Source organism: Myripristis murdjan, chromosome 7, assembly GCF_902150065.1.
Source record: "Myripristis murdjan chromosome 7, fMyrMur1.1, whole genome shotgun sequence".
Lineage (NCBI taxonomy): Eukaryota > Metazoa > Chordata > Actinopteri > Holocentriformes > Holocentridae > Myripristis > Myripristis murdjan.
In genome coordinates this window covers 28,964,592-28,981,266 of record NC_043986.1, presented here as the reverse complement: position 1 = coordinate 28,981,266, position 16,675 = coordinate 28,964,592, and the positions used below count along the sequence as shown (strand labels likewise).

Genomic DNA, 16,675 nt, shown 5'->3' with positions numbered 1-16,675 from the left:
TCATTCTTGGGAGTTCATCTGGTCAAAATCTGTGCGAGATGCCTGATGGTGACTAAAGTACTTGGCCCATAGGAGGGACAAGCATTGACTTTGGTAAACCATCTCAGATAAAAACATGGCCCAGACCCCTGTGAATTACAATGTCATTCATGGGGTCTGGAAACCACGCTGTAGGAGCTTATTCCACAAAGCAGGATTAGAAAGATTATGCTGGTGATAGTCATTTGAAATAAAACAAAACTTAAGTCAGTGATGTTGATGACTGCTAATCATAAAAAAAAAAAAAAAAAAAAAATGTATAAGATGTTTTGTTATCGTTTCTAAATGTATCAGGTCAACCTGCTAATTTTGCTTTGTGGAATACCCCATTTACCCTACAATGCAAGTAATCCGATATAATGTGTTGCTCAAAAAATACAATAAACAACAACAAACAAGAGAAGATGGAGAGGCAGTGAAATGAATATCGTACCCAGATTCATTTAGGATGTTTTGGTGGGACAAATTTTTCCCCTGTAAAGGGAGAAGAGAAACACAGAGGAAATTCCCCTAGAATGGGAGTGATGAGTATGGCTGCTTTTGGTGGAGTCAAAACACTAAACAAGATGGCAGACAATAGAGCATTTATTGCAGAACAGAGGAGACAAAGTCATAGTTGGAACATTATATGGGTGTCTTTCATATCTGTTATCAACTTGAAGTGACCAGCATGGCATCTGAAGCTCCATAATCCAAATCTGTGCACTGCTGCTGCCATCGTGTGTGTAATGATTGTTGCCTTGGGAGGATTCTCCATCTTGACACTACAAGTATGCTCTTGTCTACATGATAGAGAACCAGCAACTAGAAGACAGCCAGGCTGACTGATGAGAGGAAGAGTGAACAGACTCACATCTCTGCTGTCGAACATTTTTGGTCTAAAAGTCTCTGTCTCATCTTATATTCACAGAGGGCTTATATGGTGCTGAAGAGGGAAGCAGATGTCAAAGGGAACTGTACTATTACATGGATCTGCCGGCTGTGATCGTTACGTGTTCACTGATTTCAACCTGAGCATATTCTGACTGTGGAACATGTGGAGGACAGACAACTGCTGTGTTTAGAAGCGTCTTGAGCGGCTGACGCTGTAGCTGCTCCTGCTGCTGATTCCAGCGCCGCTGCTGCTGCCCATGGTCATACCACCACCGATGATGCCCATGTCCATTCCACTGCCAGCACCTGATGAGAATGAGATGGTTTCAGATGAGATTAGATGGCAGGATTTCTGACCACAACAACATTTAACAGTTATCTGATCATTTCAGTAGTCATCATCACACTTACCACTGCTTGAGCTCTGGACATGAATGGTGGCAGATCCACCACCAGAGGCAATTCTGCACAGAGGTACAGAAATTTGTTTTAATAGATATTCAGGTTGATACCAAGCCAATATTAGTACCTCCATGGGTTTATTCTTTCTTAATTTAGCTCACAAACTGGCTCAAGAGTTTACCTGGTCTCCTCTCCTTCCAGCAGTTTCTTGTAGGTGGCGATCTCAATGTCCAGGGCCAGCTTGACGTTCATGAGTTCCTGGTACTCACGGACCTGGCGGGCCATGTCCTGCTTGGCTCTCTGCAGGGCCTCCTCCAGGTCTCTGATGCGGAGCTTGGCATCCTTCACAGCCAGCTCACCCCGCTCCTCAGCCTCTGCGATCTGGGCCTCCAGGTTGGCGCGCTGCAATATTGAAAAGATATTTTATTTTGAAATAAATAACTATGCTAAAAAAATTACTGTACGTTTAACATATTCAACTGAAGGTGCAGTGATTGCTTTGGTTAGTACTGAAGGAAAAGTCAATTACTGATGTAGCTGCAGGCTTACCTGTCCCTTGACTGCATCAATCTCATTCTGGATGCGGCTGATCATACGATTCAGCTCAGCAATCTCAGCCTTGGTATTGCGAAGGTCATCTCCATATTGGCCTGCAGAGGTCTGCATCTCCTGGAACTGAATGGAGAAGACCAGTCGTTATTGAAGATCTCTGAACATTAAATTGCTCCTCTCAGTAGCTCTATGTCCAGCTTATTTAAAATGAGTGACTGATGATTTCATGAATTCCTATTACAATTTTATTTGAAGTTGCAAGGTGTGTGTGTTTGTGTATTGCACTGGGTTTATGGATGACCAATGATATGTGTGAGAACACAGCATCTCTCCACACACCTTCTGCTGGTACCAGGATTCAGCTTCGGCACGGCTGTTTTTAGCAATGTCCTCATACTGAGCGCGCACTTCAGCCACGATGGCGTCCATGTCCAGGTTACGGCTGTTGTCCATCTCCACAATGACTGAGGTGTCCTTGATCTGGCCCTGGAGCTCACGCAGTTCCTGAGATGAGGAAAGAGAGAGGGAGATGAGGTAGAGTCATTGAGTGATCAATCACTTGTAAATGGAATCATGATTCTGAAATTTAGAGCAAAAAGACAGACCATGCAGAGAGCTGGAATAAAGTCATTTTTTTTCTCCTTACCGCCTCATAAACAGCCCTGAGGAAGTTAATCTCATCCTGAAGGGCATCAACCTTGGCCTCCAGCTCAACCTTGTTCATGTAGGCACCATCTACATCCTGGAAGGGAAGGCAAGGTGAGAGATTTCATGTCATTGACAACATAATGAAATGACAGGCACTGAGTGGGTTATTCGGTTCTAATGCAGTTCTACTAAAATTCACTCACCTTCTTGAGGAGCACAAACTCGTTCTCCACAGCAGCACGCTTGTTGATTTCATTTTCATATCTGAAAGAGGAGAAGTTGAACAATGAGCTGGAGACCTCCTGTGTGTGTTTGTGTGCTAGCACTGCTCTTGTGTCACATAGATGAAACATTTGAAAGAAGGAAGCCTTGAACGTTATCCGTGGGTGATGTTACTGCTGTGTCTTGTATGGTTCATGCTGTGAACTCACTTGTTCTTGAAGTCTTCCACCAGGCCCTGCATGTTTTTAAGCTCTCCCTCCAGCTTGATCTTCTCATTGCCGAGCCCGTCCAGCTGTCTGCGCAGGTTGGCGATGTAAGCCTCGAACATGCCGTCGATGTTGGAGCGGGTGGTGGTCTGGTCCTGCAGCAGGCTCCACTTGGTCTCCAGCATTTTGTTCTGCTGCTCCAGGAAGCGCACCTGTATACAGGAAGTGACATCATTTGGCAGGTTTAGATCCAATGGGAAGCACTGGAAAGAGCCCATACATTAATGTGCTTGGAGTATTATGAGAAATGTTGGATGTGTTTGTTTTCATTGCAAAAACTCTATGATAATGAAATTATAAAATACAAATGCAGACTAAATTTACTTTTATTTTGCTTTGTTTGGAGCAGCATTTGTTCCAGTGAGATCATTTTATTGAGAACAACTGATATAATCTCAAGAAACACACTTCAGCTCCTGCTGGGAGACACCCCTCCCTCAGTTACGGGTGGTAGTTGAAGGGTAGTTTATCCAGAAAAGTTGAATGGAGAACAATCATTGAACTGTTTGGCATGGACATTTGGGTAGTACAAAATAAAACCATGTTTGTGGTTAGTTGTTACAGTGATGGACATTTAGGGCAGTAACGTGTGTCTCACTTGAGAAGCAAGAAGTTATGTTGTCCTGTGGCTGCTGACTGAAAGTAGTAAATAAACGTTAAACGTTTCCACAAATGGGAATGTGAAATTTAGCCTGGTGCAATAGCCACAGTTCTGTATTCGTCTCAATGATTTGCAGAAAACTAGCTACAACTCCAACCATACTTTTTGTTGATTTAAATTTGATAGTCTGTTCTACTCAAATTCAAGTTCTATTAAACTTCTTGCTCATCTCTCTCTGAGAGAGAAAGGTCCCTCATTTTCACAGAGCCCATAAGCTCTGAAGAACCAGGACCAGTATTTACACATTAAATTGCAGGGAAAGTGCATCTGAAATGAAAACTACATCTCCTTCACATTTAGGTTAAATAATTAAAAGTTAATTGCAGCCGTGGGGATGCTGATAACCTGATCCCTGTCTTCCCCTCACGCAGAGAGAGCAGCGGACACTGGAAACGGCCGGGCTACAATTTCATATATCAACTTGTTTACGTCTCACTCTACAAAGAAGAGGCTTGGAGAAACCCAGTTCTGATCAAAGGGAAATCCTCCAGCAGAGGCCTGCCTTCAGTTTCACTGTTGTGCCTGGACTTTGCACAAAAAGGCTTTGAGAAGCACTGACTCTATGTGAGGTGATTATATTATTGTCAAGGCATGTTTTATTTCAATAGTTTTAATAGAGAATTAATGATAATCGGTGTTTATTAGTGCTGTAGTGGTAAGTATTTCTGATAAATTTTCATGGCTCCTCTTATTAGGCCAAACGTGTGCTCAGTATCCAGTTACTATGTAAAATTAATGAGCTCAGTGCACTCTGGACAGAGAGACACTGCAATCACTTTTTATCCCCGATGCTTTATTTTCTTCCATTTGTTCATCCCTAAATGTAATCCTAACAATTTTACATCTAATGTGTTAAAATATTCTGCACTGGAATTCCAAATGACTTTACATAACATTCTGCATGATATGATTGACATGATTGTAATGAAACTCTTTGAACTTCTATCAGCTGACTTTAGGCATAAACCTGTCAGAGCTGGAGCAGACAGACAGGGGTCACTGACCTTGTCGATGAAGGAGGCGAAGCGGTTGTTGAGGGTCTTGATCTGTTCCTTCTCCTGGGTGCGGACAGTCTGGATGGTGGGGTCGATCTCCAGGTTGAGGGGGGCCAGCAGGCTCTGGTTGACAGTGACCGCTGTGATGGGAGGAGGAACAAAGCCACCTGCACCTCCACCAAGGCCAAAGCCTGCGCCAGCACCAGCACCTCCACCAAGGCCAAAGCCTGCGCCAGCACCAGCACCTCCACCAAAGCCTCCTCCATACACTGAGAGAGCGCCTGCACCATAGCCTCCACCAGCCTTAACACTTCTCGAGCTGATTGTGCGGCTCATTGTCGGGGCGGTATAGGACCGACTGGAGAAAGATTGTCTTCCAATGCTGGACTGACCCATACCACTGCTGAATCCACCACTGAGGCTTCCTCCAACAATGCTAACTCTAGCTGACATGGTGAAATTGCTTCTTGTGTCCCTGTGTAGAGATGAACAGGAGAAAAGAATGGGAGCAGAAAGAGAGAGAGAGGCAGAGAGGCTCAGCAGATCAGTGGAGCTCACACAAAGGAGAGTCAGGTCCCTCTGAGTACCCTCTCCCTGTCCACCGCAGGATTTTATCTACCTCTGTGAGAGGGGGAGTTTCCACCCAGCTCCACCTCCCTCTTGACCTGCCCCCCTCCACCTGGCCACTCAGAGGCTGTCCTGCAGGCAGGTAGGGAGGCTCTGAGCAGTCCAGCTGGTCAGACAGGTAGCAGTGCCACCACCTGTAAAGTGATCTGGTCCGGCCAGCACACCCAGGCACTCACAGAGGAATGGCATCAGGGCCTGGGGCAGCAAAGGGAGGAAAGTCATGCTGGCAAATACTTTTACATACATGTCTGGGGACTTTTTCTGGGGTGGGGTGTAGAGGGTTCTATTGTTATCTACTGCTTATTCTACCTAGATAAATGAAATGTTCAAGAGAATAAGATACCTCTTTACAGCTTTAACGAAAATGGAGATTGGTATTGATCATGTTGCTTTTCATGCTTTTTCTCACTCCATTTGTGTCATGCAACTTAAACCCTGTTATGACCTGGCATTAACATCCATCCTGATTGATCCGATCAGAAGCTGACACCTGAATCCGGCCAGCACACCCAGGCACTCGCAGAGGAATGACATCAGGGCCTGGGGCAATCTTATACAATCAAATACTTTTACATACATGTCTGGGGGCTTTTACCAGGGTGGAGTTGGGTGGATAAAAGGGTTCTATTGTTATGTACTGCTTGTTCTTACTAGATGAATATAATGTTCAAGAAAATAAAATTCCTCAAAAAATACAGCTGTAATGAGGATGGAGATTGGTATTGATCATGTTGCTTTTCATATTTTTTCTCACTTCACTTGTATCATGCAACTTACTGACAATTATGTGTGTTTGCATGCAAGAAAATACAAAATAAACAGAATTATTTATGATTTTTATTTATTTTATTATTATTATTTTTTTAAATAGCACTACGGTAGCTCCTGCATGGCTGGTTTTGTAACAAAAAGCCTCCAGGATTAAAACCGTACCTTACTGAAATTCTGTCAAACATTCTTCCTAGATAGATAGATAGATAGATACTTTATTGTCATTGTCATTCCAACAACGAAATTTAACAAAATTCCTATAGTGACTTACGTAATAATCACTTGAGTTCTCATTTTTGGAGAAAAACAAAACAAAAGTCTTGGATAGTTTAACAATGAGTGTTCGGTCATGCATACAATCATGTAATACCTGATAGTCTCATAAATGTACAAAATTGTACTGAAGTTTCCTGCTAATTATACCAGTAGTATACCAGTTGCTATAAAACTAAAGTTTAATATTGTTTTATGTGTGCACAATGTCATGCACCACAAAGTAACCACTCTGTCTCTGCTAGGAGAAAAAAAAAATTACACACACACACACACACACACACACACAGACAGACATATACATACATACATATATATATATATATATATTAATGAAGCACGTGTGTGTGTGTGTGTGTGTGTGTGTGTGTGTGTGTTTGTATGGAGTAGTGTGGTGTAGAAGTAGAAGAAGTTGCGTAAGTAGTAACATGAGAAAAGCCTTTCAGGCGTGTTTAACCCGTAAGGTGAAACTGGATAAGCTGGAGTTTCTCTGCACACAACAGCATTCTGTAGATGACTGCATGACACCAGATGAAGATAACTGGGTAACAATAAGGTCTTTAAACCCTGTCTTTAAACAATGGTGAGGTTAACTGCAGGGGTGAAAGACCAAATTTTGTTGAGCTTTAAGGATTGTTAAAAACAGTATCTGAGGGACAAGGCAATAAGGACAGATCAGGGTGGACGTGTGTGTGTTTCCAGTTAATAGTTGTTTTAAAAAGAATTATGCATTTTGGGGGCAAGTCTTGAGGCACCACCTGTCACTTGGGACTAATCCATGGTGGAGCTGCCCAGTGGGATAAGGTCATGCCTGACAGAGGGGCAAGGAGAGCAAGGGAGAGAGAAAAGAAAGAAAGACAATATGAAGGGATGCAGGAATAAGACATGGGTCTTGAATTCCAAGGTGATTTATGAAATTCAGCCACCATTCCCTTCATGTGTTTAGGCCTGCAGCTTGTAGGTGCTTGAAGGGAAACACATTCTGCCCTCAATATTCATATGCATTTATGTCTTCAAAACTCTAATGGCCCATGCCAGTGCCTGCAGTAGTGTTGGTTATCTAGGCAGGGGTGCTGCCAGGAATTTTGGGCCCCATGAAAAAAAAAATAATTAAAAAAAAAAAAAAAAAAAAAAAATATATATATATATATATATATATATATACTCAATGATGGTTTAATAATTTTATATTAGTTTTTACCTATTTTGGGGGGGTCCTGTCAGACAAGGGCCCTTGGAATTGTCCTAACTTTTCCCCCATATACGGCACCCTTGAATCTAGGATCTGGAGATTATGCTACTGTTGCAATCATTATAAGCGATTCTGCAAAAGCGCTTCATTTGAATGCCAGATATGGAAATTAAAATGTTCTGTGGTGGAGGTTGGCTTCATCAAATCTCACATGCTGTCACTAGAGGACAGCATTCGATTATAAAATGCAGGATCTTTGCAGGTTTGGGGAGTAATAGAGATGACTGTCACCTGGGCAGGAAAAACTGACATTTTTCAGTGTATTGCTGTTACTGAAGAGGAACAAAGCAAGGTCCATTTCTAGATAATACACATACAATACAGTAAATGTCTGCCTCCAATGTTACATATTATCAACATGTGATGTTCAGTACAATCCAATCCAGGAGTAATTTTGTAACAAGATGTTATTTCCTTTTTTGGTTTATCCATTTCCCTCAACCTGCCTCAACTATTTATGCTTCACTTAGAGATTTCCCATCATTTGTTTGAGTCATACATGTTGTGTGCAACCTGTTGCACACAACAGGTTGAATGCCAAAGGACTGGGGATGAAAACTAGCTAATCTAGCTAATTCCGTGCATTTACATTTTAATTCAATATTGAAATGTCCATGAATGCACACTGTCCCTTTTAAATAAACAAATAACTAAATAAAATAATATCAATATCCCTGAAAAACACAAGGGTCCTGCTCCTTCTGTCAACAGAAAGAGCGTGACAGTTCTGCAGGACAGCAGAACGAAGGAATTCAATCAGGTGACCCGAGGTTCTTTAGTTCATTTGTAGTTGAAGTCTTTCTCATGCTCATGTTTTGACAACTAAAATGCAACTGAGACAACTGCTTTAAAACTGATCTGATTTATGACTGAGAGCATCCTTATGATTTCTGTTAGATCAGTAAATCCAATAAATATTAAATCAGCTTCAGTCTAATCTTTTCGGGGATAGACTGAGCTGTTTAACATTGGCAAGTGTTTGGTATCCTTTTTTGAAGGATTCCTTGTGCTACACAGTGAATTACATACAAGTACATGGTCACAACATATACATATTCTGACTAAAATAACTAATGGCAGTAAAAATAAAATAAAATAAAATAAAATAAAATAAAATAAAATAAAATAAAATAAAATAAAATAAAATAGAATCAAATCAAATAGTTTTATAGATGGAGTCACTGTGACATTACAATTCAGCCATAATTTTAAATTTTTTACATTTAAAAACTATGGTCTGAAAGATCTGCCATCTCTGATATATTGTTTTTCTGTATTGCTTAGCTTAGCCAACATCTACACAACAGCGCCATCCAACACCAGACAGGCTAATTGCAAGGTTAAGCTACTTTGGTTTTAGAAGTAAGTTTGCTCTTCTCAACAAGATTTCACCATTTTCTCTTGAGTTGTTGTAACTCGTTTTTCCCCTTGTTTCTTCTTTCCTACCACTGAACTTGCCATTGTTGCCATGGACAACATCACCAAATTCTGAGTTTCCTCTCTTGAGTTGCTCTGCCAAGTCTTTACAGCAGCTGCCTTCAGCTGCTGCTTGTTTGTGGTTCTTTTGGCCTTCAGTTTGGTCTTCAGCAGGTGAAAAGCAGCTCAGCTGGGTTGAGGTCTGGGGACTGACTTGACCATTGAAGAATATTCCACTTCTTGCTTTCAGTAACTCTTGGGTTGCTTTTGCAGTATGTTTTGGGTCATTGTCTATTTGCACTGTGAGGTGCCGTCCTATCAGTTTTGATGCATTTGGCTGAAACTGAGCAGATATTATAGTCCTATGAACATCAGAATTCATCCTGCTAATTCCATCAGCAGTCACTAATCATCATCATCATCAGTAAACACTAGTGACTTAGTTCCACTGGCAGTCATACATGAACCCGCCATAACACTGCCTCCACCATGCTGGACAGATGATGTAATAGGGGTGTAACGGATCAAAAAACTCACGGATGGGATCGTATCACGGTTTTGAGTCACGCATTGGATCATTTTTCGGATCAGCAAAAAAAAAAATAAATAAAAAGACAAGACAAGACAAATATAGCCTAACTTTGTCCTCCATTTATTTTATAAAACATTTTGCCCATTAAATAAAAGCATTCAACAAAAAATGTCCATCCAATGTTTAATTAAAATTTTAAACTATATAAAAACAACTTAAAGTGCAATTTAAGGCATGATACCTTCTAATATCGCATGCCACAGTGCCTACACAGTGTAATTGTTTTATCTACCAGGGACGGTTTTTGCTATGGGCAGTGTGGGCAACCGCCCAGGGCACAATCTACTACTCCCAAAAAAAAAAAAAAAAAAGAAAATCACCAGTTTTCTCAACTACCATATTGACCCGCATAAAAGACGACCCTGATTTTAAGACGACCCCTCTTTTTCAAGACCCTTTTTTGGAAAAAATAGGCTACTTTTTAAATGAGCAAAATCTTGTTTGAATAAAAAAGCCACCGGCCTGCATCAGGCAGGTCGGCCGCGGCACCGGTCGGCATCAGGTGGGTCGGCCGGCCGGTACTGCGTCCACCTGGTCAGGTCTGCCGGATCTGACAGGTGGCACCAAGCGAGCGGCACCAGCCGCTCACCTAATTCAATGTTGTTCAAAAAATACAATACACAATAAAAAAGGAGAAGATACAGAAACAGTAGGAATACCGTCATGAATATAGAACTCAGATTTATTTAGGATTGTTTGGTGGTACACATTCAGTAACCTTCAACAAATCTGGTAGTACAAGTCAGCCTTTTCCATTTGTTGTTCTGAATAAGAAGGAAAGAAAAGTGGGATATAAACACTGCTTCCTAACCTTAGTGGAGAACCCATTTTTCCCTTAGAAAGGGAGAGGAGAAGTAGAAACAAAAAGGAAAATCCCATAGAATGGGTTGCCACTGTAGGAGTCTTGTGTATGGCTGCTTTTGGTGGTGTCAAAACACTAAACAAGATGGCAGACAGTAAAGCATTTATTGCAGAACAGAGCAGACAAAGTTATAGTTGGAACTTTATATGGGTGTCTTTCATATCTGTTATCAACTTGAAGTGACCAGCATGGCATCTGAAGCTCCATCATCCAAATCTGTGCACTGCTGCTGCCATTGTGTGTGTAATGATTGTTGCCTTGGGAGGATTCTCCGTCTTGACACTACAAGTATGCTCTTGTCTACATGATAGAGAACCAGCAACTAAAAGACAGCCAGGCTGACTGATGAGAAGAAGAGTGAACAGACTCACATCGCTGCCAAACATTTTTGGTCAAAAAGTCTGTCTCATGTTATATTCACAGAGGGCTTATATGGTGCTGAAGAGGGACACAGATGTCAAAGGGAACTGTACTATTTCATGGATCTGCCGGCTGTGATCGTTACGTGTTCACTGATTTCAACCTGAGCATATTCTGACTGTGGAACATGTGGAGGACAGACAACTGCTGTGTTTAGTAGCGTCTTGAGCGGCTGACGCTGTAGCTGCTCCTGCTGCTGATTCCAGCGCCGCTGCTGCTGCCCATGGTCATACCACCACCGATGATGCCCATGTCCATTCCACTGCCACCACCTGATGAGAATGAGATGGTTTCAGATGAGATTAGATGGCAAGAATTCTGACCAATAAAACATTTAAAAGTTATCTGATCATTTCAGTAGTCATCATCACACTTACCACTGCTTGAGCTCTGGACATGAATGGTGGCAGATCCACCACCAGAGGCAATTCTGCACAGAGGTACAGAAATTTGTTTTAATAGATATTCAGGTTGATACCAAGCCAATATTAGTACCTCCATGGGTTTATTCTTTCTTAATTTAGCTCACAAACTGGCTCAAGAGTTTACCTGGTCTCCTCTCCTTCCAGCAGTTTCTTGTAGGTGGCGATCTCAATGTCCAGGGCCAGCTTGACGTTCATGAGTTCCTGGTACTCACGGACCTGGCGGGCCATGTCCTGCTTGGCTCTCTGCAGGGCCTCCTCCAGGTCTCTGATGCGGAGCTTGGCATCCTTCACAGCCAGCTCACCCCGCTCCTCAGCCTCTGCAATCTGGGCCTCCAGGTTTACGCGCTGCAAGATTGAAAAGATATTTTATTTTAAAATGAATGAATATGTTGAAAAAATAACTGTACGTTTAACATATTCAACTGAAGGTGCAGTGATTGCTTTGGTTAGTACTGAGGGAGAAGTCAATTACTGATGTAGCTGCAGGCTTACCTGTCCCTTGACTGCATCAATCTCATTCTGGATGCGGCTGATCATACGATTCAGCTCAGCAATCTCAGCCTTGGTATTGCGAAGGTCGTCTCCATATTGGCCTGCAGAGGTCTGCATCTCCTGGTACTGAATGGAGAAGACCAGTGGTTATTGAAGATCTGTGAATAACATTAAATCGCTCCTCTCAGTAGCTCTATGTCCAGCTTATTTAAAATGAGTGACTGATGATTTCATGGATTTCTGTTGCAATTTTATGGGAAGTTGCAAGGTGTGTGTGTTTGTGTATTGCACTGGGTTTATGGATGACCAATGATATGTGTGAGAACACAGCATCTCTACACACACCTTCTGCTGGTACCAGGATTCAGCCTCGGCACGGCTGTTTTTGGCAATGTCCTCATACTGAGCGCGCACTTCAGCCACGATGGCGTCCATGTCCAGGTTACGGCTGTTGTCCATCTCCACAATGACTGAGGTGTCCTTGATCTGGCCCTGGAGCTCAAGCAGTTCCTGAGATTAGCAAAGAGAGAGGGAGATGAGGTAGAGTGATTGAGTGATCAATCACTTGTAAATGGAATCATGATTCTGAAATTTAGAGCAAAAAGCCAGACCATGCAGAGAGCTGGAATAAAGTCATTTTTTTCTCCTTACCGCCTCATAAACAGCCCTGAGGAAGTTAATCTCATCCTGAAGGGCATCAACCTTGGCCTCCAGCTCAACCTTGTTCATGTAGGCACCATCTACATCCTGGAAGGGAAGGCAAGGTGAGAGATTTCATGTCATTGACAACATAATGAAATGACAGGCACTGAGTGGGCTATTCAGTTCTAATGCGGTTCTACTAAAATTCACTCACCTTCTTGAGGAGCACAAACTCGTTCTCCGCAGCAGCACGCTTGTTGATTTCATCTTCATATCTGAAGGAGGAGAAGTTGAACAATGAGCTGGAGACCTCCTGTGTGTGTTTGTGTGCTAGCACTGCTCTTGTGTGACATAGATGAAACATTTAAAAGAAGGAAGCCTCCAACGATATCTGTGGGTGATGTTACTGCTGTGTCTTGTATGGTTCATGCTGTGAACTCACTTGTTCTTGAAGTCTTCCACCAGGCCCTGCATGTTTTTAAGCTCTCCCTCCAGCTTGATCTTCTCATTGCCGAGCCCGTCCAGCTGTCTGCGCAGGTTGGTGATGTAAGCCTCGAACATGCCGTCGATGTTGGAGCGGGTGGTGGTCTGGTCCTGCAGCAGGCTCCACTTGGTCTCCAGCATTTTGTTCTGCTGCTCCAAGAAACGCACCTGTATACAGGAAGTGACATCATTTGGCAGGTTTAGATCCAATGTAAAGCACTGGAAAGAACCTGAATTTGTACATTAATGTGTGTGGTGTATTATGAGAAATGTTGGATGTGTTTGTTTTCACTGCAAAAACTCTGTGACAGTGAAATTATCAAATATGAATGCAGACTAAATTTACTTTTATTTTGCTTTGTTTGGAGCAGTATTTGTTCCAGTGAGATCATTTTATTGAGAACAACTGATGTAATCTCAAGAAACACACTTCAGCTCCTGCTAGGACACAGAAAACATCTTCCATGCAAGATACAGCCAGAGGAGAGTAAAGTGAAATCAACACTAAACAAACAGGGGTTTAGACCCCACCCTCAGTTTGGGGTGGGTACTTTATCCACAAAACTTGAATGGAGAATAATCATTGAACTGTTTTGTGTGGACATTTGGGTAGTACAAAATAATATCATGTGTGTGGTTAGTTGTTACAGTGATGGACATTTAGGGCAGTAACGTGTGTCTCACTTGAGAAGCGAGAAATTACATTGTCCTGTGGCTGCTCACTGAAAGTAGTAAATAAATGTTAATTGTTACCACAAACTGGAAGGTGAAATTTAGCCTGGTGCAATGGCCACAGTTCTGTATTCGTCTCAATGATTTGCAGAAAACTAGCTACAACTCCAACCATACTGTTTGTTGATTTAAATTTGAAAGTCTTTTCTACTCAAATTCAAGTTCTGTGGCCTTAACAGTGCTTACGTTTTCTTGGGGAGTGTTAAGGTAAGGCCTGCAGTGCCACATTTCAGCCTTTACCCAGAGCGTGTTAAACTTCTTGCTCATCTCTCCCTGAGAGAGAAAGGTCCTTCATTTTCACAGAGCCCATAAGCTCTGAAGAACCAGGGCCAGTATTTACACATTAAATTGCAGGGAAAGTGCATCTGAAATGAAAACTACATCGTACCCCTTCACATTTAGGTTAAATAATTAAAAGATTATTGCTGCTATAGGGATGCTGATAACCTGATCCCTGTCTTCCCCTCACGCAGAGAGAGCAGCGGTCACTGGAAACGGCCGGGCTACAATTTAATATATCAACTTGTTTACGTCTCACTCTACAACGAAGAGGCTTGGAGAAACCCAGTTCCGATCAAAGGGAAATCCTCCAGCAGAGGCCTGCCTTCAGTTTCACTGTTGTGTCTGGACTTTACACAAAAAGTGTCCATGTGAGGTGATTGTAAAAGCTGCTGTTGAGGCATGTTTTATTTCAATAGTGTGCTCAGTATCCAGTTACTGTGTAAAATTAATGAGCTCAGTGCACTCTGGACAGAGTTGTTTTTATCCCCAATGCTTTATTTTCTTCCATTCGTTCATCCTTAAATGTAATCCTAACAATTTTATATCTAATGTGTTAAAATATTCTGTACTGGAATTCCACATAACTTTACATAACATTCTGCATGATATGATTGACATGATTGTAATGAAACTCTTTGAACTTCTATCAGCTGACTTGAGGCATAAACCTGTCAGAGCTGGAGCAGACAGACAGGGGTCACTGACCTTGTCGATGAAGGAGGCGAAGCGGTTGTTGAGGGTCTTGATCTGTTCCTTCTCCTGGGTGCGGACAGTCTGGATGGTGGGGTCGATCTCCAGGTTGAGGGGGGCCAGCAGGCTCTGGTTGACGGTGACCGCTGTGATGGGAGGAGGAACAAAGCCACCTGCACCTCCACCAAGGCCAAAGCCTGCGCCAGCACCAGCACCTCCACCAAGGCCAAAGCCTGCGCCAGCACCTCCACCAAAGCCTCCTCCATACACTGAGAGAGCGCCTGCACCATAGCCTCCACCAGCCTTAACACTTCTCGAGCTGATTGTGCGGCTCATTGTCGGGGCGGTATAGGACCGACTGGAGAAAGATTGTCTTCCAATGCTGGACTGACCCATACCACTGCTGAATCCACCACTGAGGCTTCCTCCAACAATGCTAATTCTAGCTGACATGGTGAAATTGCTTCTTGTGTCCCTGTGTAGAGATGAACAGGAGAAAAGAATGGGAGCAGAAAGAGAGAGAGAGGCAGAGAGGCTCAGCAGATCAGTGGAGCTCACACAAAGGAGAGTCAGGTCCCTCTGAGTACCCTCTCCCTGTCCACCGCAGGATTTTATCTACCTCTGTTTGAGGGGGAGGTTTCACCCAGCTCCACCTCCTCTCCCCCTCCCTCTTGACCTGCCCCCCTCCAACTGGCCACTCAGAGGCTGTCCTGCAGGCAGGTAGGGAGGCTCTGAGCAGCCCAGCTGGTCAGACAGGTAGCAGTGCCACCACCTGTAAAGTGATCTGGTCCGGCCAGCACACCCAGGCACTCACAGAGGAATGGCATCAGGGCCTGGGGCAGCAAAGGGAGGAAAGTCATGCTGGCAAATACTTTTACATACATGTCTGGGGGCTTTTTCTGGGGTGGGGTGGAGAGGGTTCCATTGTTATGTACTGCTTATTCTACCTAGATAAATGAAATGTTCAAGAGAATAAGATACCTCTTTACAGCTTTAAAATGACGGAGATTGGTATTGATCATGTTGCTTTTCATGCTTTTTCTCACTCCATTTGTGTCATTCAGCTTAAACCGTGTTATGACCTGGCATTAACATCCATCATGACTGTTGTGATCGCAAGGTGACACCTCTAAGTCCGGCCAGCACACCCAGGCACTCGCAGAAGAATGACATCAGGGCCTGGGGCAATCTTATGCAATCAAATACTTTTACATACATGTCTGGGGGCTTTCACCAGGGTGGAGTTGGGTGGATAAAAGGGTTCTATTGTTATGTACTGCTTGTACTTACTAGATAAATGTAATGTTAAAGAGAACAGAATACTTCAAAAAATAAAGCTTCAATGAGGATGGAGATTGGTATTGATCATTTTGCTTTTCATACTTTTTCTCACACCAATAGTATCATCAACTTACTTACAATAATTTGTGTTTGCATGCAAGAAAATACAAAATATTTGACAACAGAATAATTTAAGAGTCTTTGATAGTGCTATGGTAGCTCATGCATGGCTGGTTTTGTAACAATAAGCCTCCTGGAGTAACCAAGATTTAATTGAAGCATGGGCTTTCATCTTTAATTTTAGCAGCTGAACAAAAATATGGCATTAACTTTTTAGGATTTACAGCCAGTTCTATACATTGTCACCTCATTTCCAGAGGCTCAACAGTAATTGGACACTTGACTAAAAAGCAGTTTCATGGCCAGGTGTGACTTTTTCCCTCATTATTCCATGACAAATTAAGAAAATAAAAGTTCTCGAGTTCATGCCAAGTGTTTTCATTTGCATTTGGTTGTTGTTTATCAGAGCCCTCAACATGTGAACCAAAGAGGTGTCTATGCATGTGAAGGAGGCCATCATTAGGCTAAAAAAGAAAAAAAAATCTATCAAACACAGAAAACTTTAGGAGAAGTCAAATCAATAGTTTGGTTTATCATGAAAAAGAAGGAATGCACTGCTAAGCTCATCAGCACCAACAGGCCTGGAAGACCATGGTAGACATCTCAAGTGGCTTCTTTCCCTGGTGAAGAAAAATCCTTTCCCAATGTCTAGGGAAG

The 16,675-nt window shown here is 42.6% G+C and overlaps 2 protein-coding genes and 1 long non-coding RNA gene across 3 annotated transcripts in view; 2 read left to right on the top strand and 1 right to left on the bottom strand.

Annotated features, from left to right (window-relative positions):
• Positions 1–8,770, top strand: part of LOC115361578 (mitogen-activated protein kinase 12) — a 28,474-nt gene extending 19,704 nt beyond the window's left edge. Inside the window, exon 13 of the mRNA XM_030055024.1 lies at positions 8,760–8,770. The gene's annotated coding sequence lies outside the window, so the exon portion shown is untranslated. The remainder of the gene's footprint in view (positions 1–8,759) is intronic.
• LOC115361460 (intermediate filament protein ON3-like) lies at positions 1,085–14,953 on the bottom strand. Its single transcript, XM_030054830.1, has 9 exons — positions 14,633–14,953; positions 12,873–13,081; positions 12,645–12,705; positions 12,440–12,535; positions 12,134–12,298; positions 1,864–1,989; positions 1,496–1,716; positions 1,324–1,376; positions 1,085–1,218 (listed from the first exon to the last, which is right to left on the bottom strand). The coding sequence occupies exons 1-9, from the start codon at positions 14,951–14,953 to the stop codon at positions 1,100–1,102; spliced, it is 1,371 nt and encodes a 456-aa protein (XP_029910690.1). The 3' UTR covers positions 1,085–1,099.
• Positions 10,278–10,816, top strand: LOC115361579 (uncharacterized). The gene is made up of 3 exons (XR_003928430.1): positions 10,278–10,350; positions 10,580–10,584; positions 10,805–10,816. It is a non-coding gene; the product is annotated as an uncharacterized LOC115361579 (long non-coding RNA).
• Positions 14,954–16,675: the final 1,722 nt, after the last annotated feature.

Coding starts and splice junctions, on each gene's coding strand:
- LOC115361460 (XM_030054830.1), bottom strand. CDS start 14,953: ATGAGCCGCACAATCAGCTCGAGAAGTGTTAAGGCTGGTGGAGGCTAT. Junction 13,082..14,632: donor TCGCCTCCTTCATCGACAAG/GTCAGTGACCCC, acceptor TCCTGTATACAG/GTGCGTTTCTTGGAGCAGCA. Junction 1,990..12,133: donor AATCCTGGTACCAGCAGAAG/GTGTGTGTAGAG, acceptor TTCTCCATTCAG/TTCCAGGAGATGCAGACCTC.